Genomic DNA, 23,052 nt, shown 5'->3' on the forward strand with positions numbered 1-23,052 from the left:
GCATTTCAAATAGTGTTTTCATTTTATGTTCAGAGATATTTATATATAGATATTTTATCATTTTAATGAGCTAGAGGTTTCAAAAATACCGTGGTAAGTAGTTATTAATTTTTTTACAACTATGACCAAATTTATTTTATCAATTCCTTAAATGAATTTGACACACCACACAACTGAATTAACAATTAACTAAAACTAGAGTTGTCTGCCCCTTGTAAATGCCATCTCTGTTGTATGCATGTAAACAACATACGGCTGTCTAGTTACTTCCCTTTTTTTAAAAATCTTTTACTTTTATTTACATTTGGTGTATTGAAATTTTTTTTCTAAATTAGATATGCGTGCGTTGTTATGGGTGATAATATTATATTCTAAATATGAAAGAGATTGCTCTATAAGAAATCGGTCAAATTGAAGCAACAGGATTTGGATATAACAGGACAATTTAAAAAGAGCACCATCAAACCTGAAACAAGGCGTTGATACTTCCTCGTCGGTGCATAGACATGGTGTTATAGTTTAGATCGTCGGCAATACAAACGTAGGCATGGTGCTATAGTTTAGATCGTCGGCAATACAAACGTAGGCATGGTGCTGTAGTTTAGATGGTCGGCAATACAAACGTAGGCATGGTGCTATAGTTCAGATCGACGGCAATACAAACGTAGGCAGTGCTATAGTTCAGATGGTCGGCAATACAAACGTAGGCATGGTGCTATAGTTCAGATGGTCGGCAATACAAACGTAGGCATGGTGCTGTAGTTTAGATGGTCGGCAATACAAACGTAGGCATGGTGCTGTAGTTTAGATCGTCGGCAATACAAACGTAGGCATGGTGCTATAGTTCTCATTTTGCTATGGGCATATCAAATATCCTTTTACTTGCTGACACCCAAGTGATACACACGCAACAATGAAATCATGATGATTGGATCAGTTGTATCTGACATGGCAGCGATGTGTTTACATTTTGACCAAGTTCTGTGCCAATCTCTGCATCAACTCCACTCGCCTGCAGTCTTTATCAAAGCCATTTGCTGCAACAAATCCAAGGGACATGGAACAAATCCTTAAATCTGCAACCAATATGTAGATACAACTACCGTGAAAATGTTGAACAAGGCACTATTGGAACAAATCCGTCAAACTTGTCCAGTGAACGAAATGTGTGTTTTTATTTTGTGAAACATTAAGAGAAGTTAATCCAGCCACAAACTGTTTGTTGAACACCTCCACCAAATATACAGGTCTTAACGCATCCATAATCCATTGAAACACAGTTGAACTCAGCCCTCGGCTTTACATACAACACCCAGCTATAACTCATTAAACACAACTATAACACAGCACTAAACACAGCACTAAACACAGCACTAAACACACAGGCCTGCTCTAGCCGCTAGAGCGTTGAGTCACTGACCACACAGATTGGGACGTGAGTTGACATAATTACCACTCACTCACTCACACACTCGAGTGACGGCATGTGTTACACGCGCGCTCACAGCGAGCCGGGGAACATCTGTGTTGGTTGGCGACACGTGTTGGGCATGCTGCGGTGGTAGACGTCGGTGCTAACTGCCGGAGCCGGTCCCAGTACTACCGGACACGGTCATAGCATTGCTGAAGACGGCTCTAGTACTGCCGGAGACCGTCATAGTATTGCCGGAGACGTTCACAATATTTCCGTAGACGGCCATAGTATTGCAGAAAACAGTCACAATATCGCCGGACAAGGTCACAGTACTGCAGGAGACTGCCAGGAGATTGCCGGAGACTGCCACTGTGTAGTGGCAGACTCCACAAAGTTACCGCATAAGGCCACTGTTTTACCGGAGACGACTACACTGACTTCGAAGAATTGTACCGAGGGCGTGGTAGACGGAAGATAACGGATACGGATGATTGGGTGAAATGTCGGAATAATAGAGCATGGAATATAAATGGATGCCCGTGGGGGGGGGGGGTATAAAAGGGGTTCCACTGATGACGGGACAGCGTCCAGTTTCTAGACCCACCCATAGTCATCAGCTGTTCATACAACGGTCAAGGTGACACAACTCACCCCCAATCCCCCCCCCTTCCTCCCGGAGAGTGGAGCTATGCAAATGACAGTTACGACCTGTCACGCAGCTATAAACCACCTCTCTCCCCACCCGTTACACACCTCACTCATAACGTTATATTGCAATGCTAAGTAAGCAAGAACCTAAACACTTATGTCAAAGCCTGTATGTACAGCGAAAACGAATTTTATTTTCGCTTGCATACGCACAAAATGTATTAGACGCTCAAAGCTCATGCGCCACTATAAAACTTCGGTCAATGACGTCTGAATTTTGCTACCAAACTATCCACCTTTCTCTCGGCGTAATAAAAAAAATCCACAAATAACTGGTATCATAGAGAATTCGCCTCTTGTAATGTTCAGCATCAGATACATCTATAGTAGCTCCACACTGCGTACATGTTCAGCATCAGATACATCTATAGTAGTTCCACACTGCGTACATATTCAGCATCAGATACATCTATAGTAGTTCCACACTGCGTACATGTTCAGCATCAGATACATCTATAGTAGTTCCACACTGCGTACATGTTCAGCATCAGATACATCTATAGTAGCTCCACACTGCGTACATGTTCAGCATCAGATACATCTATAGTAGTTCCACACTGCGTACATGTTCAGCATCAGATACATCTATAGTTCATGCGAACATGATTAATAGAGAATTTCATATTTCTGTTCATGCTGCGTGAAATTTTTGCATGTTTCAATGACATGTTGACATTCTTCAATGACATGTGTTTTGTACTTCATGACATCGTATACTTCAATTATATTTGTCGTACTTTATGACAATCTATCATCATTCAATGGCATGTTTTCGTACTTGATGACATCTTGTCATACTTTATAACACTTTATAACATGCACATGCTGAGTGAGTGAAGCATATCACGTGACTTTAATTCATCTTCATCCAGCCAACTTTAATACACACAATGAAAACCACTTGACCGCAGTTTGATTGTGATTTATTTCAGTAACCCCGGCCACTTGTTGGGATGTCCAGCAACTCAAAGACTGCGCAAGGTCAACCCGTACATTCGTCTAAGTTTGTATTTTTTTTATTTTTAAATAAAATATTGTAGAATTGATTGCAATTATGCTTGTGTATCGAAACTTAGCACAATATGGTTGGTTTATTTAAGCCTCTAAATAATTAAACGGGAAAATCTTAAACACTGAAAAGTGAATGAGTTATAGCAAAGTTTATTTAGCAACCTACAATATTATACGACAGACATACAACGTTGTTTTATTTTCTCTGATCACGTGACGTCTATTTATAACTGTGTTGAAAACAACACGGCTCACTTAGAAGCACAAGCCACGATACGCCTTACACGAGTGGGCGTGTAGTCTTTGCGTTGACCTTCCGGTACTTTCAATTTGTAGGCTCGAGGGCCGATGGGATACACGAGTGTCTTCGTATGTCACGTGTCTCAAGATTTTATGTATGTATACACACCCCACTGAGACAAACTAATTTAAATATCAGATAGCAGGTTGATGAATGGTATATTATATACATATGTGTGTGTGTATGTGTAAATGTATGTGTGTATGTGTAAATGTTATAAGTATATATATACATGTGTGTATGTGTATGTGTGTGTGTGGTGTTGTTCGACAGCATTAGGTTCTAACTCAGAAATATTTGTTTTTAAAATACCCAATTCTAGAAATATACATGGTTGTAAAATACTATGGTATCGAATTGCTGACTAGAATATATGTTACAATGGTATCGAATCGTTCAACAAAATTGATGACGTTTCACGCATCTCTACACAATTTAGAAATGGCGATTCCCGGAATGCCCTAGCTATGGTTTGCTAAAATGGGAACGGGGGGAGGGAAATGGTTGAATGAATTCAGGGTGGACTTCTGCCGACAGGATAAATGGTCTAAGCTGACCATCCATCAAACTGCTACCTCATATTTAAATTAGTTGGTTTCAGTGGGTGAGTACACATTAAGTTAGGTGATATAGCCTGTTGAACACACATTTAGATTGGTGAGATAGCTCAGATACACTGTGGGTTAGAAAACGATATGTTACTAGATAGTGTGAGCTACCGTGAAATTAGCATAGGGTATCAGATGCTGTGTGGGTGTTTAGGTGCTGTGTTGGGTGAGGGTTTAGGTGCAGGGCTATGTTATGTGTGTGTGGGGAAAGGGGTAGGTGAAGTACTGTGTGGGGTGTTAAGTGCATTGCTGTGTGGGGGTTTAGGTGCATTGCTGTGTGGGGGCTTATGTGCATTGCTGTGTGGGGGTTTAGGTACAGGGCTATGTTATGTGCGTGTGGGGAGGGGGGTAGGTGAAGTACATTGTGGGGGTTTAGGTGCATTGCTGTGTGTGAGGGGGGGGGGTTAGGTGCCGTATTTTTTCTATGATGATCCCTTTATCTCCTCAGAAGGGAAGTTAAGGTACAGAAGCTACGATGTAACATTGAGTCCACTGACCAGAGCGACGAGTCACGTGACAATGGGCACCGCCAGCTTAGTACGCCGTTAAGCTGTGAGCCATAATGCAATGTCAATACACCCACTTCCTGGTCAAGACGGTCAACCAGCCCCAGGGCATCATGTCCCGCCTGTCTCGCGACGCCCGGGTCCACGAGATCAACGACGAGGATCCCCGAGACGCCGAGCCACTGGCGAGGGACAAATCCTGCCAGTGCCAGATCGGCTGCTCGTGTAACCACGTGGCGTTCGAGGTCACCCTCAAGGACCCACAACCCGAGCGCACGCCCCTGCTCAACAAGCGGTCACCGCGGTCATCCTTCCACCCCCATGTGGCGTTCCAGTCGCCCGAGATGACCCAGGCCAACAGATTCCCCAGTCAGCTGGAGAGAAAGTCCAGCAACCAAGAGAACGACCCTCAGGAAAAAATATGCCCGTGTACGCTGAATGCTAAAAGCAGTGCGCCAGATGAAGCGCGCAAGGCGTCCCTAGAAGAGAGAAGCTTCAACATCCCGTTGGAGACAAGATATAGTTCAACCGCTCGGCTGGGAGACACTTCACTAGAAGAGAAACCCTGCCCTTGCAGGTTCGGGAAAGCACCAGTGTCGGCATCTCTTCAAGATAACAGTGAGACACAGGGCGCAAGCAATCACCAGACATTGAGCCAGCACCTAGCAGCGAGCCAACAAGATAGAGCCATGAGCAGCCACCGAGAACTGAGCCAGTACCAGACACTCAGCCAGCAGGATAGAGTCACCAGCAGGTACCACACACTGATCCAGCAGGATAAAGCTGCGAGTAACACCGTGGATCACTTGTCGGAGTCCGAGGTCAGCCCGAGCAGCCAGAACGTGTACCGGGTCAAGACCACCACCCAGCACAGAAACAAGCCAGACCCCAGCAGCGGCTCGACTGGGAGCATCCCACGTCTGCCCGCCCCCCTCTTTATCGACGACCTCCCAGGGGAGCCGGCAGACGACTACAGCTATAAGTACAAGTCCGGCAAAAAGATCTTCAACCCCGAGAGCCGTGACGTTGTCGCCCAACTCTCGATAAAGCTCGATCCGTCTCGAGAGTCAGGGATCAGAAAGTCGGGGATACGAGAGTCAGGAATACGAGAGTCAGGGATACGAGAATCAGGAATGCGAGAGTCGGGAATGCGAGAGCCAGGAATACGAGAGCCAGGGATACGAGAGTCAGGAATACGAGAGTCGGGAATGCGAGAGTCGGGAATGCGAGAGCCAGGAATACGAGAGTCAGGGATACGAGAGTCAGGGATACGAGAATTTGTAATAAGAGACTCAGGAATAAGAGAGTCAGGAATACGAGAGTCAGGAATTAGAGAGTCAGAAATTCAACAGTCGGAATTACGAGGGAGTGGATTACGAGGGTTGGGTGCCTTAGATTTGGGCCAAAATACATCTCAAGTGAAGGCAGTATTTGAGCGGGACCATCAACCAAAAGACGGAGAGGGTCAGCGGCGTCTGTCTCTCAACCAGACGTCCAACAGCCCGAGCGTACCGCAGGTCAGCACGACCGGACGGATCACCCACGATCAGGAGAGAGACCGGGAGCTGAAACTGTCGCAGGACAACTACCCCTTCTATTGCTCGCGGCAGACGAGCGGCACCCAGCAGCAAGGTCAAGGTAACCACTTCCACATCAAACGGCTCTCCCCCCAGACCAGCCCCACCATCTCGAGGCGTCTGCCCAGCCCCACCCTCTCGAGGCGTCTGCCCAGCCCCGAGGGCAGCAAGAATTGTGAAATTAAACCCTGTCTGAAGTCCAGACCTCGTTATCAAGCCATCTGTCAACATTGTACCCCGACACAGGACTGCGGTCAGCATTGTCCCCCTAGAGCTGAGGACTGCGGTCAGCAATGTCCTAAAGCAGGCGTCAGCACTCAGCATTATCCTAGAGCGTTTCGGCTCAGTGATCGCGAGTCACCTAAACATAACTCGTGCCCGAGTACACGGGTGTGTATGGAGGGGTGTGCAAAGACTTGCCCAGGGACCTGTTCAGGGGCGTGTCCAAAGACTTGCTCAGGGGCGTGTCCAAAGACTTGCCCAGGGGCGTGTCCAAAGACGTGTCCAGGGGCGTGTCCAAAGACTTGCTCAAGAACCTGTCAAGGGGCGTGTCCAAGGACTTGCACGGGGGCGTGTCCAAGGACTTGCACGGGGGCGTGTCCAAGGACTTGCACGGGGGCGTGTCCAAGGACTTGCACGGGGGCGTGTCCAAGGACTTGCACGGGGGCGTGTCCAAAGACTTGCCCAGGGGCGTGTCCAAAGACTTGCCCGGGGACGTGTCCAAAGACTTGCCCGGGGACGTGTCCAAAGACTTGCTCAAGGACTTGTTCAGGGGCGTGTCCAAAGACTTGCCCAGGGGCGTGTTCAAAGACATGCTCAGGGGCGTGTCCAAAGACATGCTCAGGGGCGCGTCCAAAGACTTGCCCAGGGGCGTGTCCAAGGGCGTGTTCTGATTCGTGCGCCAACTCTACTGCACCAAGCCAACCCAGAGATGAACATCGCCAACAACACACCTGTTTAGAACAGACGACGAGGTGCCAACGGTCGGCACTGAGTTGCGCGTGTAGCTCGGTCAACCCAGGTGATGTCGAGAGGTCAGGCCGGGCGACCACCCACAGCTCAACAAGCTCGAGCGAGGCGGACACCTGTTCACATCAGCAGACCAGCCCCGGTCACGTGGTGGTCAAGAAGTACCCCAGAGGGCGCCAGAAGCCGTACACGTACTGTGTCGGCAACAACAGCCGCCCGTGCTACGACACGCCCAACACCTTCACCGTGGACTACATGCGGGAGTGCAAGATGGCCGAGGTCATCAGCACGCCTGAGCGAGACCACACCATCACCATAGCCGTCAAGAAAACACCACCCGCGGAGAGCGTCGCGGTCAAACAGTATGTATGGAACAGCGAGAACGGCGTCATCCGAGCAGCCCGGGTGGGGCGACCCGCGGGGTGCCCGAGCCACCACAGAAGAAAGACCGAGAAAAAGCCCTCGCCAGTGCCCTCGGCGCGGGAGCTGAACCAAAAACAACACAGCATCACGATACAGGAGCGGGCGCCCCGACAGCCGACCCCCCACCAGGTCAAGCCGTGCGAGATGAACCCCCCTGTGATGGGTGGGGCCACCCCCTCCTTGGTGGGTCGGATGGGCCCGTGTATGATGGCCTACCCCCGGGCAGCCCTGTGCTACAGCGGCAAGTCAAACACGACTCGCATCAACGCCAAACACCACGAGCACTTTGCCCCCTCTCTGTGTTGACTTCAAGTACGTTCGCGCTGTTTTACCCCACTTCCCGCAAGTTAACATTATTTTATACCACTTGCCACTAACCCATAGCATAAACTCTATTTCAAGCACATTGTGAGTTTTAAACATACTATAAATAAGCAGAATAAAAATAACAGACATAAGTTTCCTTAAAATTCGATGTGTTTCAAGGTTTGGGGGTGGGGAGGTCAGGGGGGGGGGGGGGGGGAATAAGGGTTTTTATATAAATAATTCCGAAAGTACAAAGTGAAGAGCGGTTTTGTTGTTTTTTTTTTTTTTTTTACATTTCGCTATTACCATATATATTCCAAGCACAATTGTCTTTAGAGAAGAAGAGAATAAAAAATAAATTGAAAAGCTATAATTGGGACTGATGGTGTCTAAATCTTAACAAAGATCTGACACCTTTAAACCTCGCACACACCTGATAGCGTCTATGTTAAAGAGCTGACACTGCCCAAAGACTCGCCAAACGACTGACTCACCAAACGACTGTCGCACCAAACGACTGACTCACCAAATGACTGACTCACCAAACGACTGTCGCACCAAACGACTGACTCACCAAATGACTGACTCCCCAAACGACTGACTCCCCAAACGACTGACTCACCAAACGACTGTCGCACCAAACGACTGACTCCCCAAACGACTGACTCGCCAAACGACTGACTCGCCAAACGACTGACTCACCAAACGACTGACTCACCAAACGACTGACTCCCCAAACGACTGACTCCCCAAACGACTGACTCCCCAAACGACTGACTCACCAAATGCCTGACTCACCAAACGACCGACTCACCAAACGACTGACGCACCAAACGACTGACTCACCAAATGACTGACTCACCAAACGACTGACTCACCAAACGACTGACTCACCAAACGACTGACTCACCAAACGACTGACTCACCAAACGACTGACTCACCAAACGACTGACTCACCAAACGACTGACTCACCAAACGACTGACGCACCAAACGACCGACTCACCAAACGACTGACTCACCAAACGACTGACTCACCAAACGACTGACTCACCAAACGACTGACTCACCAAACGACTGACTCACCAAACGACTGACTCACCAAACGACTGACTCACCAAACGACTGACTCACCAAACGACTGACTCACCTCAATAATGGACGGGGATGACTCGGGTGTTGGAGTCTTGGATCTGTCGACAAAATGTCCGCCAGGGGGCGCCGCGAAACTCTCGTTCTGTTGGCGAGATTTGATTGGTTGGTCACTTTTGATGGCATTGATTTGGTTTTCCCAGTCTGTGGGTCTATGAGCGAGTGCTGGTGATGTGTCTTCTGATCTGGAGCTTTCCATGGGCCGAGGGCAGACATTTGAGTCTGTATCAGACTTTTGTTTGATTAAAGTTCTTTGTCTGCCGTTTGAGTCTGCTTCAGACTTGAGCTTGAGGAGGCGGGCCATGACCTGCGGGGAGGGCGGGGCGGCGTGGACCTCGTGGTCGCGAGCGGGGCGCGTCTCCAGACAGACGGCTGTGATTGGCTGCTTACGCGAGTAGGAGGCGGGGCTTAGACTGAGATACGTGCAGGTTTGAAGCTGGCCCGAGTACTGGTGCGAGCAGTACCGCTTGTGCATGGCGTCCAGCAGTGTCCGAGAGATGACCGGCAGCGTCTGAGACTGTTTCTGGAACGGCGAACCTGTGGCGGGGGCGGCGGGAGCTGGGCCAGACAACTTTTTGGGCGCCCCCCGCATCATGCCCACGCCCATCTTGGGGGAGGGGCGAAAACGTGACGTGTCGGAAGTACCGTGCCACGTGTGAGCGAGTTTCGGAGGCAGGAATAAATTTTTTCTGGCCCTCTCCAGCTCCTCGTACAGGTCGTCAGAGCACGTGGTCTTGTTCAGCTCGTCGTCTGAGCGCACCGGTGGATCTCTCGAGATCTCGTCGTTCGCGACAGCTCGTTGAGAAAACTTATTCGAAACTTGAAACAATGACTTCCGGCAAATGGGCAATAATTCCTGCGGGCTTGGTTTTATTTCAGGAGGTGTTGTGATGGTGTTTTGTGCCGAGGTCTTTGGAGGATGTGACGAAAGTGCGACACTGTCACGGACTTCACGTGACAACGTGACGCCGCTGCTGTCACGGTCGGCTTCAGGCGCAAATCGTGCCGAGTTTCGCGTCCTCCCCCGCCTGGACAGGACGGGGGTCAGCGCGTTGACCATGACCTGCATCTCGGGCGAGCCGTTCCGGACGACGTAGACCCGCTGGCCGTCCACCAGCTGCTGGCTCACGTCGATGTTCAGGTGCCGCAGCTCGCGCAGGCTGCCGCTCAGGCTGCAGAAATCGTCGTCGTGGCCGGATTTTTCCGTGTCCCGGTGCAGAGATTTGGACCTCATCGCCACGGGTTTGGCCGCCGTCCGGCCATTTCTTGCCGGAACGGAATTATCCTTGATTCGGGCGGACGAAACAGAAGAAACGCCGCTGGTATCACATTTTTTGTTCTCACACACCGTATTGCCTCCACTGCGCATGTCACCTGAAGCCGTATTCTTGCAGTTAACCGTTCCAGATTTATTCGCATTGTTCAACTCTTTCTCAGAGTTTTGCTCAATGCTTTCGTGTTTGTTATGGGAAAACCCGTTACTATTTTTATCCACAATGCCCAGCCGTATTTGGTTTAAAATGTCCAGAGAATTTTCGAAATCGGTTTCTACTCGCGAACCACGTGACTTCTCGCGTGCGGAGACCGGAAGTGGTGAGAATACCGTGTGAGTTGTTAATGACCTTGAACCCTGTGGGGTCACCGAGATCGGTGCGGGGTCAGTGTGTCTGCTAATACTGGGGGTGGCACCCGCTGGGCAGGACAGCGAGTGATGGACATGACAGCACCCCTGGTCTTGGTTAGATGACCTGTCTGGTGGGGTGGGTGGACAGGGGGCAGGGTCATGATGCTTCAGGGGAACTTTAGATGGTGGGCACTGTCCACTGGCGACTGGACGGTGGTCACAGGTTGATAGGTGTGGGGTGTTGGTGGATGAATGTTGACCACTGGTCACCTGTTGATTGGTTACTGGGCTATCATTATTAGTTGTTGAGCGCTGCCCAATGGTCATCTCATGTTGATTATTGGCCAATGGACTCGCATTATTAATTATTGAGCGTTGACCACTGGTCATCTGTTGATTATTGGGTACTGAGCTCTCATTATTAGTAACTGAGCGCTGACCAGTGGTCATTGGCCGTCTTTGAAAATGTGGACTAGATACTCTTTTAACAAGCCGTTTCTCATTGATGAGCTGGGGTGAGGGTTTGGGCGGGAACTGCTCCCTCCCACCTCCCCTGCTGATGGTTTCTAAACTTTTCACCAAGGAGATCAAATCCTGATCCTCCTCCATTCCGAGGGCTTCAACTTCCGGCCTGTCAGGTGACACTTCCGGCAGGCATCCTCCGCGTGAAGTAGAACTACTCCCCTGTCCTGCGTTACGCGCTGAACGATGAAAATATTGCAAGCGTTCATCGGAAATCTCCGAACGCGCCGTTTTCTGCGCATGTTGTCTAATGGATGCGTACGGCAAGTGGAAAACCCCCTTGTTTGATGTGTACAACGTCATAGGTGTCTGAAATAGGAAAAATAAAAAGTTACTGTCAGTATTTTTTAGCGCAATTTCCATTCTGGAGAATTGCGTTTATTAACCCGTCATTTCTGGATGGATGGATGAATGTATGGATGTGTGTCCGCAGCTTTAAGTCGTATCTCCTCCTCAACGAAGCAATATCGATGACTAGTTACAAAAACAATTATGTTAAGCAAGTTACGAGGATGAACATAGGCCATAAAAATTCCGGGTTTCTTTCATGGATTTCCCGGAAAAGCCAAAAAACCTCGAAAAAATGCCGTTTTGGGCCCATATCTCGGCAACCAGACCACTTAGCGACTTGAAACATGTACCAATCGATTCCTGCCATAATTTAGAACAATATTGCCGAAGAAAGTTTTCAAAAATATCCTTTCGTTTGGTCACAAAAAAAATTTTGAATTAATTAAAATTTGGACCGAATTAGTAGGCATTTTATGCAACCACACCACACGCGTCATCACGTTCAATAGCTGCGCCATCACGTTCAATGGCTATGACATCACGTTCGGTAGCTAGGCGCGCAATGGTTTTTAGTCATGTTACTCTATTGTAAATAAAACATGTAAAATACTGAAAAAAAAAAAAAATAATAAACGTTTTAATAACTAACCAATGGTTTTACTAACCCTGCTCTTGATTTACGCTACGACCGAGCTATTTTTAGATAACATAAGGAAATTGCGCTAAAATTGTCACTAGACTTTTTTTAATTACTTGTTTTAGGAAAGGGATGCTATCGAAAATAATCTTCAAAAATGTAGGCAAGGTAATTCACTCCCCTTTCACTCAATTTTTAGCGCAATTTCCATTCTGGAGAATTGCGTTTATTAACGCGTCATTTCTGGGAATGGATGGATGGATGGATGAATGAATGTATGGATGAATGTGTGTCCGGGCTTTAAGTCGTATCTCCTCCTCAACGAAGCAATATCGATGACTAGTTCCAAAAGCAATTATGTTAAGCAAGTTACGAGAATGAGCATAGGCCATAAAAATTCCGGATTTCTTTCATGTATTTCCCGGAAAATCCAAAAAACCTCGAAAAAATGCAGTTTTTGGCCCATATCTCGGCAACCAGACGACTTAGCGACTTGAAACATGTACCAATCGATTCCTGCCATAATTTAGAACAATATTGCCGAAGAAAGTTTTCAAAAATATCCTCTCGTTTAGTCACAAATTTTAAAATTACATAAACACCTACAAACCGATCGTTCTTCTAGCTTGAACGCATCCCAGCATTATACGTCAGAGCTATTTTTAGATAACATAAGGAAATTGCGCATAAATGTCACTAGACTTTTTAATTAACTTGTTTATGAACTGTGACAAACAAGAAATAAATTCTATAAGCTGTTACATTTTGCATATGCGTCGTGTAGAAATAATTGAAATGTAAGAAAGCATTAAGTTTCATTAAATAAAAAGCTATAATTTATGAAATAGTTAGGGGTAAATTTAGTCTATTTAAAGTGGCTGTTAATAATTTAAATTAAATGAGGATTTAACAATTGATCATGGGGGTAGAGGGGGTTAGGAAGGTAGGTGTTGAGACTTATGTGGTGGTAGGTTGGGGGTAGGACAAAAGAACGGGCACTTGTCCCACCCAACATAATGGGCACTTGTATACATCTCCTGTACAAATGCCGTGCCAGATCCTAGAACTACCCCCCTCCCCTCCCACCCCCAATCACCGTGTTGTTAATTGCAACACAACTATAACACTGAAGACATAAAAACATCCATCAAATGTCACAGGTGAAAGCTTACACCATGTCCCAGTGCCCTACAGATAGAGAAACTTTTTTTTTAAAGCTACAGATAAAGCTTGATGCGATTTTTTCACATTAATGTGAATAATTTCACATCTCTGCTAACTTGACAACAACTGATAGGTCTCAGATAGAGTTAAGAAAAATAGGACAGGTAAAAAAAACCGTGAATTAACGAGATTTTGACAGCACTGTAAAAAAACATGATTTTTACTTTCTCGTATATACGTAGTATAGAGAAAGTATTGTAATCGTGCAAAAAAAAAATCGAGATTTTTACAAATCTCGACGTTTTACACCTCACTGATACGGAAAAACATAATTTTGCAATCTTGTCCGTATGTCTGTGTGTGTGTCTGTGTGTGTGTCTGTGTGTAAACACGATTACTTGAGTACCGTTACAGCTAGGTTGATGAAATTTCATATATAAGTATTATATCAAAATCGTAGATCCGTATCAACTTTTGAGCGATTTCCGATAACCGGAAGTGGTACTTTTTCTACTTTGAATTTTTCAAAAGCCTATAACTTGAGTACTAATTCAGATAGATAAATGAAATTTCACATGTAAGTAAAAGATCTAATTCTCTACTTTCTATCAAATTTTGAGTAATTTCCGTTGACCGGAAGTACTAATTTACGCTATTTCCGATTTCTCAAAAAAAGCATGTAAATTTATAAAGTACTAATAATATTGCGCACTAGATTTTTCTACTACATTTTATTCTATTTTTAAAAGTTTAAGTAAACAAAAATCATGTCTATATTCCGAGTTGACATCCCACGTAGTGTTATATTAGAATATTCGAGAAAGTTTAGGGGAGATCACTCCCGGTTTATTATTTGTATGAAATAGTGAAAGAAAGATATTTCGTCGCTCTAGAAATCTTTGAATACATTTTGTGGCTGTTAGCTCGACCGATTAGGCAAATAGCTTTAATTTGCTCCAGTAATAAAAGTCGTGTCTAACTGACCTTACCAACATAGACACATAACACAGCTTCTGTTTACTACTTTAATACATGTTCAGTTACTTGCATGTATCTCGCAAAGAGCGACGTATCCGGTTACAGTGTCAACCCATTAGACTAGCTATGTGTACGACCCCCAACTGAGCGAATGTTGGATACATGTGAGAATAAAGGACGTAAAAACATAAAATTAGATAGATATGTTTACTTACACCTGTATACAGGTGGTACAATCACAGGTAAATCAGGTAGTATTTTCATTCACTCTTTCTAGTCAGTTATGACATCTCACGTGTCACGTGACAACCTCTTACATCTACTTACGCCCTAGAACAATTACTAGATCACAGGCATGATGAAATGGTCACACACTAGTCATAAGGTGACCACAACTCACACACTGGTCATGGGGTGACCACAACTCACACACTTGTCATAAGGTGACAACAACTCACCTCCACTTATGATGTGACATCAGGTACAACCACTTGCAATTCACACACAACCAACACAAGCAAAGGTGTCAAACTGTGTAGCCCCACACACATACACACACACATATGCAAAGGCATGAAACTGACACACCCACATACACACACACAAGCCAAGGCGTGAATCTGTGACCACACACACACACACACACACACACATATATATATATACACAACCCACACAAGCAAAGGTGTGAAACGGTGTCGGCACACACACACACACAGGCCAGGTAAGGAGCCGTCACGGTTGAGTGAACACACACGCCACCTGTAGGATCACATGGCTGCCGGCCGTCCCCAGGTACCGCCCCCTGTAACAGGTAGCGCCGTCACTCGGGCGTGACCGAGGTATCGGTTCAAGACTTTTGTTCCCGTTACTGGCAGAAAGTGGGGAACTTTGTGGCGACATTTCCAGGTATATCCAGGTATAAGGGCCGGCGGACGTGAGGGGGAGGGGGGGGGGGTAGGAGTCAATAGGCAACACCACTTAGTAATGACACAAGTATTCTGCTTGAGGTTTCACCTGATTAGGTAACAAGTTTCTGATCGATAGATCGATTTACAAATAGGTGTAATGGAGATCAATGTATTGAGCGATCGGTGAGAATTATAGAGAGTTTTCAGCTTTTTAACTGGGTAATTATAATGGGCAAAATGTGGGTTGGAGTGTTACACTTGGCGTCTTAGGTATTTTGGGCTCGTTGGAGTCGGGTGTAACAATTGTAAATAAACACAGTCCATGAAGAGAATCTGTATAATTTACTGGTAATTTTCACCAACAACAAGAAACACAACAATAAGAAAATAGACCAGTAGGTACACTGTTGACACCACACCATATTTCTTCACACACTGCCTCGTCTACAATTTTATTTTCACGCTCGCACACCACTTTCATGGGGAGGCCACTCTAACACACACTCTCTCCGTGCCTACACATATACTTTATAAACATCTACGTCACAGGAGGTTTTGGGGTTGGGGTAGTTGAAATAGGGTTGGTATCCGGAGGCTGTTTGTTGGTATCTGGTGGTGGGGTGGTGTCTGGGGGTGTTTGATGGTGTTTCTTGTAGTCTAGGGTGGGGTGATGCCTTGAAGTTTGTATATGGGGGGGGGGGGGGAGTGTGGGGTGGTGTCTTATGATAAGTGTCTTTGTGCTGGTGTTTGGGGATTGGGTTGGTTCTGTAGTAACTAGACATTCTGATGTGGGAGGAGGGGGGGGGAAGACACGTAGCAGGGCAGGTAAACTATTGTAGGCAGGTGAAGGAGAGTAACATCAATTTCATGACAATGTCCGAACCCTAAACCTACCCCCCCCCTTAAGAAAACTATGACGCGGCGTCATGAAAGAAGAGTCTAATGTAAAGCGCGTCAGGTTGCGGGTCTCACGTTTCCTGGGACAGAAGAGTCGAATGCTGGAAGGGGGGGGGGAGGGATTCTCCACATTCCTGCTGGTTCACGCCTGAGTAACGCGTAGCTAGACGGATGGCGCATCCAGAGACAGGACGTAGCGGCGACAATACGAGGTTAAGTGACCCACGGGAGGGTGGGGGGGGGGGGTGACATGACATGAGACAGGGGAGTGTGTGACGTGAAGAATTTAATCCTGGTTAATGCGGGGGTATGGAGACAATACATTGCATTCTTTGACAGAATCTTACAAAAGGGGGTCACCAATAGGATGGGGGTCACCAATAGGATAGGGGGGGGGATAACCAACAAAATTAAGTCACCAACATGGAGTCACCAACATGGAGTCACCAACATGGAGTCACCAACATGGAGTCACCAACAGAATGGCGTCACAAGATGGTGGAGTAACAAAATCACTAATATATTGTGCACTCCTTACCTCCCTCCACCACAATCCCCCACCCTCGAGTCAATCCTCTCCCACTACCTTTTCCACAAAGTCCCATCCACTCCAATATATCCCACCCCCAAACCAACTTTCCCCACAACCTACCACCAGGTGTCAGTCTTGTATGTACCTGGTCTGCTATGATGACAGCAGAGCGACGTCAGCCCAAATTGTTTCCCAGCATTCTACCGGGAGGTAGATGTGTCGCATACAACATCCTGTCACGTGACCCGCGAGTGTGACAAGTGGAAGCTGTCACGTACGTGACACGCCTACAGCAGGGGACTATATTCCCATCAAGTGTTAGCAAGCCAACAAATCACTCCGCCATTCATCCCGCACGTAACACGGCTGTCCGCGCCCAAATTTTTCTACACAACAGGTGTAGTGCTCTACTTACAGGTAAATAAGTGAAAGCACTGGCTGTTGCAAAGTTTTCACCTGCTCATCCTTCCCTGCTCAGTTGGCCCACAACTCTATTTTTAACCGCTCATCTACACCATCCAAATTGGCCTGAGTCTTCACGTGCTGTTACTTTATGAATGTTTCTTTTATTGGGCTTACTTTTATTGACAAAAATAAAAAAATAAATCACTAAAAAAAAATTTAATTTTTGGTTTAGTGTAAAGATTTTTGGTATAAACCGTGTATAATTGTGTAGTTAAGTGAAATTCTTCGGTTCTTGTGTACTCAGCGTGTACGACGAATAAAATACAAATGGCAAGTCTACAGCAAACATTAGGCTATCTATCAGGGATAATCAGGTAAAAATGTGTAGCAGATTTAGCAAAATGACAACTGACCACAAAACTTTGTAAATAAACGAAAACGAGGCTTTTTTTTTGGCTGACGCGTGCACCTTGATGACGTCAAGAAGTAGGTCATCTGATTCAAACTCAACTATGTGTTTTATAGGACCTTAGCGTATTCAACAGGACTTTCGCGGGAGTACGTCAGGACACTGGCAGGACTTCTAGAGGACATTAGCAAGACCTCAGCAAGACCTTATCAGGACTTTATCTGGATCATTAGAACTTCATTAGGACTTAGTCGTGCTGAAGATTATCAATTAAAATCTAGCAGTTATCCAATGGTATACAATGGTATCTATGACAGCGGTGAGATGTGGTTGACAGGCAGCGGATTGGCTCATGGTTGGACCCCGGGTTGTCTATTGTAAGTAGTGTTGGATAAGTGGGTTGCAAAGTTGGTCAGGGGCTGGACTATAAATCTGAACGTTAAACTTGAGAGTTATCTAACTCGCTCAAAAACTTGAAGCTCGGCATCTGATGCTTCAAGATTTCCTGCGAGCGAGCCGTGTTTATCAACAAGAAAAAGTCCGCCATTGTCTAACGGCCACGTGTTTACCTGGAGCTATCGTCTGCTGAAAGCGTTAGAGATAAAAGATATAAATAGAGAACATTTTTTATCCCCGCGTTCAAGTTTGGGCACCGGTCCAATTTGTGACGGAATGAAGGTAAGAAAATTTTGACAGATCAGAGAAAGTTCGGAAATTTAAATTTCGCTTTGAGATAGCATACAGCATACCGCAGGTTGTAAAAGCTTTGAGACAGCATACAGCATACCGCAGGTTGTAAAAGCTTTGAGACAGCATACAGCATACCGCAGGTTGTAAAAGCTTTGAGACAGCATACATCAGGTTGTAAAAGCTTTGAGACAGCATACAGCAGGTTGTAAAAGCTTTGAGACAGCATACAGCATACCGCAGGTTGTAAAAGCTTTGGGACAGCATACCGCAGGTTGTAAAAGCTTTGAGACAGCATACAGCAGTTTGTAAAAGCTTTGAGACAGCATACAGCAGTTTGTAAAAGCTTTGAGACAGCATACAGCATACCGCAGGTTGTAAAAGCTTTGAGACAGCATACAGCATACCGCAGGTTGTAAAAGCTTTGAGACAGCATACATCAGGTTGTAAAAGCTTTGAGACAGCATACAGCAGGTTGTAAAAGCTTTGAGACAGCATACAGCATACCGCAGGTTGTAAAAGCTTTGGGACAGCATACCGCAGGTTGTAAAAGCTTTGAGACAGCATACAGCAGTTTGTAAAAGCTTTGAGACAGCATACAGCAGTTTGTAAAAGTTTTGAGACAGCATACAGCAGGTTGTAAAAGCTTTGAGACAGCATACAGCAGTTTGTAAAAGTTTTGAGACAGCATATAGCATACCGCAGATATTAACAGCTAGGTTGGAGGAACGGGGTATGTATTTGTAGGGACGATAACCGCGTTCTTCTTACAAAAATGTTATTTTCAAGGTTCGATAACTCTACGCTCAATATCCAATAAAACCACGAGAAGGGCCAATAACACCAGTGGGTCTTGAGTTCTACGCTCGATAACTATCTGAGTAATATAAGATACCTCAAGTGTTATGTCGATGATTCTACGAAATTTGGTGATGGCTATGTTAATGCTATGCTCGAGAACTATGTGAGTAATGTAAGATACCTTCAAGTGTTATGTTGATTCTAGGAAATTTGGTGATGGCTATGCCCCAATCACTACAACTATAAATGCTATCACAGAAAAATGTACGGTACGTTATTGAATAGTTCTAAACAACATAAACAGATTTTAAAAACCATTTATTGAATTTAAGTTTTATAACAGTTTTAGCTTCTTTCTTAATTTTTAATGTCGGAAGAGATTCCCTCTAACAAAATTAAGTATTACGTATTGTTATGCTTGTTATGCGCCATATAGGCCGTGGACTCAGTCTGATTTTCTTTTTGGAATTTCTTCCACAGCCTTTGTACAACCAAGAAAAAACTAGATCTAGATCTACAAGGCAGCAGTTGTTTGATTTTGGAGTTGTCTCTCCCATAAGAGTTGCTGTCCCCAGCTGTCGAGCTTCATCTGCCCGGTGGTTCGAACTCGAGATTTATCGGTTTAGCAACCATGAGCTTTACCGACTCGACCACACCAAAAGTTTAGGCAACTGATGTCAATGTAATTGTGTCAAACTAAAATTCCTGGTCCTTGCTTCTGCGACTTCGAACTCTTTTCGGGCATGCAAGTCGTACACACTGTGAGCAACATAACCTGTGGCTGTGACGACATCAACACCACATCTTACGCACTGTGATCCGGCAAGGCAACAAAACATGTGGCTGTAACAACATCACCACATGAAGCAGACAACAGCAGCCAACAATTTCCTTTATGATGACGATAAATTATTGACAAAAAATATGGTCAGGATAAATTATTGCCAAAAAAAATCTTCAAACGGCGCGCTAAACGAGACGATAATGACGCTGACGGTAATAATTTAACGCTGCTATTAAACGAACGCTAATTATTTTTTTACCACAGGTTTTTTTTTACTGCTGATGTAACATTACTTTTTTTACTGCTCATATAAATGATGTAACATTACTTTTTAATGCAGCTGATGTAACATTACTTTTTTTTACTGCTCATGTAAGTGATGTAACATTACTTTTTAATACAGCTGATGTAACATTACTTTTTGTTACCGCTGAATGTTATATAACAGATATGACATAACGTTTGGCTGATGTGTGATTGGTATACATCTAAAAGTTCAAGACTTTTCGGGTGAGCAGTCGCATACTCTACCATTGGACCACCCTGTACCATATCCCGGATAAGAAAGTGACCGACAAATGGAGTCAGGAGATTCGGTGTCTAGCTAGGGGTAGGGGCCTACCTTGTGCTCACCACTTCCTGAGTTTTATACACGCGTTACCAGCACGAAGGTGAGTGGTTAGATAAACACGAGACAGGCGGACAGCTTCGTGACACCAACAACAGACCCGGTGACCTTGACATCAGCATCGAGCTCCCCGCGTGTAATTAAAACAAAACATGTCTGTGGGGTCACGTGACGTCAACACACCGCCATGTTTTCCTCTGCGAGGATTCCAGATCTGTGAGGTGAGACCAGGTGTTTGACCTTGAAAGTTTGGGAAGGTCGGCCGGTCTACACCAACACACGGATTAACATCACGACAAGAATCGTGACAACGACGTCATCTCATTCATTTAGTACGTCCTCTAGAGCAGAACAATCTTCTAGAGCAGGACAATCTTCTAGAGCAGAACAATCCTCTAGAGCAGAACAATCCTCTAGAGCAGGGGTCTCCAAACTTTTTAGTCCGAGGGCCGCATTAACTATCTAATTTCAGTTCGGGGGCCAATTTGTTTCCAGGAATGTCTTTAATTTTTCTGAGCAAAGTTCCTCGGCCATCACCAACAAACGTTTTTTCCGTGGACAAAAAGTTCTCCGCGGGCCGGATGAGAGGACCCCGCGGGCCGCATCCGGCCCGCGGGCCGTAGTTTGGCGACCCCTGCTCTAGAGCACAACAATCTTCTAGACAATCCTCTAGAGCAGAACAATCCTCTAGACAATCCTCTAGAGCAGAACAATCCTCTAGAGCAGAACAATCATCTAGAGCAGAACAATCCTCTAGAGCAGAACAATCCTCTAGAGCAGAACAATCATCTAGAGCAGAACAATCCTCTAGAGCAGAACAATCTTCTAGAGCAGAACAATCCTCTAGAGCAGAACAATCTTCTAGAGCAGAACAATCCTAGAACAATCTGCTAGAGCAGAACAATCCTAGAACAATCTTCTAGAGCAGAACAATCCTCTAGAGCAGAACAATCCTCTAGAGCAGAACAATCCTCGTCCCCTCTTACGATCAAAGACTGCTTTAAAACATAACATCTAAAGATATTAAAACTATTAGGACGCAAGTACACATACTCCGCTAATTATGGTTCAAACATCAGAACCTAGCGTGCCTCACTTTAAAAAAACAACGATGTTCACCTCTATAATTAAAAGATTATATAACAGATGGGAGAACATATTTATCTTGGAACATGAAGCCAGGGAATGTGTCCAGAGTTACCTGGTTCAGGTCCTGATGTCCTAAAGGTTGTTTATTTTCTTTTGTCACTTTAACGATGTCACCCCCACCCTCCCCCGCCCCACTCTTGTAGATTTGGGGAGAACAAGACAGGATCGAATAGCGAGACGGTCTAATGTACGACATACTTGGTGGTGTATTCTACTTGTTAGTATCTTAGTTAAGTAAAGTTGTTGTGTTGACTAGTCAGTAAAGCTGTAGACTAGAATGTACAGTTTGACTGTGGTCCCTACACGTTTCCCAACTATCGGACTTACTTTTTTTTTAAACAGAATGAATCTCGACCATCTACCATAAAGGTGCAGAAAAAAAACAGACCCTTCCAACAAATATCTGTGATTAAATAGTCAAGTCGGATTTTGTAAATACATTATTTTTTTTAATCGCCCAAACTGGTGAAGCTGTTGGTACAGAAATAGTCTTGCGATGGTTATGGATGTGCAAGGAGGGGGGGGGGGGTGTATAAGATTCAAAAAGTGCATCACATCTACAAATAAAGTTCTTGAAATAGTATAACTGTAAACAGCGATCTAAAACTGCAGTCCTTTTTCTCCTGGGGGGAACACAATTCACATGCAACAAAAGCATGTAAATATTGGGGCGACTACATCAGTATCATACTTTATCGTCATTTAATGATCCCATCTTAATAGATATATTACAGTAAATACTTTGTAGAGGTCACCACAAGTGGCTATCCATGTATACATCAACAGACATGTTCACACACACCACTGACACCATTACCCAGGTTACGTGTGCTAGATCAGGTGCCGAAAACAAAGCCAGAAAACATAACAACGTTTGATAGCTGGGAAAGCCACAGATGGAGGACCTGAGTTCGAGACCACGCCGCACGCAGCACGTATTCACTTACACCGTGGCTTTGTTGCGGACATTATTTTAACGTCAGCTCGGGAAATGTATCCCGCTCATTCTAAACATGTACCTCATTCTGAGAAAATCACGTCGCTGTCACGACGTCCACGTGACATGGGCGTGATCTACCGAGCGTGATCTTCCGGACGTGAGTGGCTGTCACAACAGGACGTGCACCATCAGCTCACCCCGTGTGCTCTAACCGTCGAGATTTGTTTGACAACCGTTGCCATGACCCCGCCCACCTCGCCTTGACCCCCGCCCCACGTCGCCCGTGACCCACAGATGGCCATAGAACAATAGGTGCCGTTGTTATTTTACAATTAGTCTCACAGCCCCTACCCCCCCCCCCCCCCCCCCAACACACACAATTTTACAATTGTGACCTGTCTAGGTTTGACAGCGGTATAACAATAGCGGGGGGGGGGGGGTAATTGGAGGGTAGGGGTGGGATTAGGAATATGCCAGATCTGGATATTTTAATTTTTTTAGAATTGTCCACATCGATACTTGCGAATAGTCCATAACGGTTCTTAATTCTAATGATAGTTAATAGTTATCGTCAATAACTGCAGTAAACATGTTTGTACGGCCAACATGTATCAGCCACGTTGCTGTTGCTGGATATAGGAGCCACAATGATAGATCAGTTGTTGGATATACTGCTTTCTGGTAGTCTCGGTACTATACATTGAGGGGTTAGTGCTGC

At 45.5% G+C, this 23,052-nt stretch overlaps 1 protein-coding gene across 1 annotated transcript in view; it reads right to left on the bottom strand.

The window, feature by feature from the left end:
• Positions 1-23,052, bottom strand: part of LOC131935064 (uncharacterized) — a 122,561-nt gene that overhangs the window by 71,696 nt on the left and 27,813 nt on the right. Inside the window, exon 4 of the mRNA XM_059291350.1 lies at positions 8,974-11,430. Within this exon, the coding sequence (XP_059147333.1) occupies positions 8,974-11,430 (2,457 nt within the window). The remainder of the gene's footprint in view (positions 1-8,973; positions 11,431-23,052) is intronic.

Source organism: Physella acuta, unplaced genomic scaffold (genome assembly GCF_028476545.2).
Source record: "Physella acuta isolate Inbredline_101_S28 unplaced genomic scaffold, ASM2847654v3 ptg000131l, whole genome shotgun sequence".
In the NCBI taxonomy this organism is placed as follows: Eukaryota; Metazoa; Mollusca; class Gastropoda; family Physidae; genus Physella; species Physella acuta.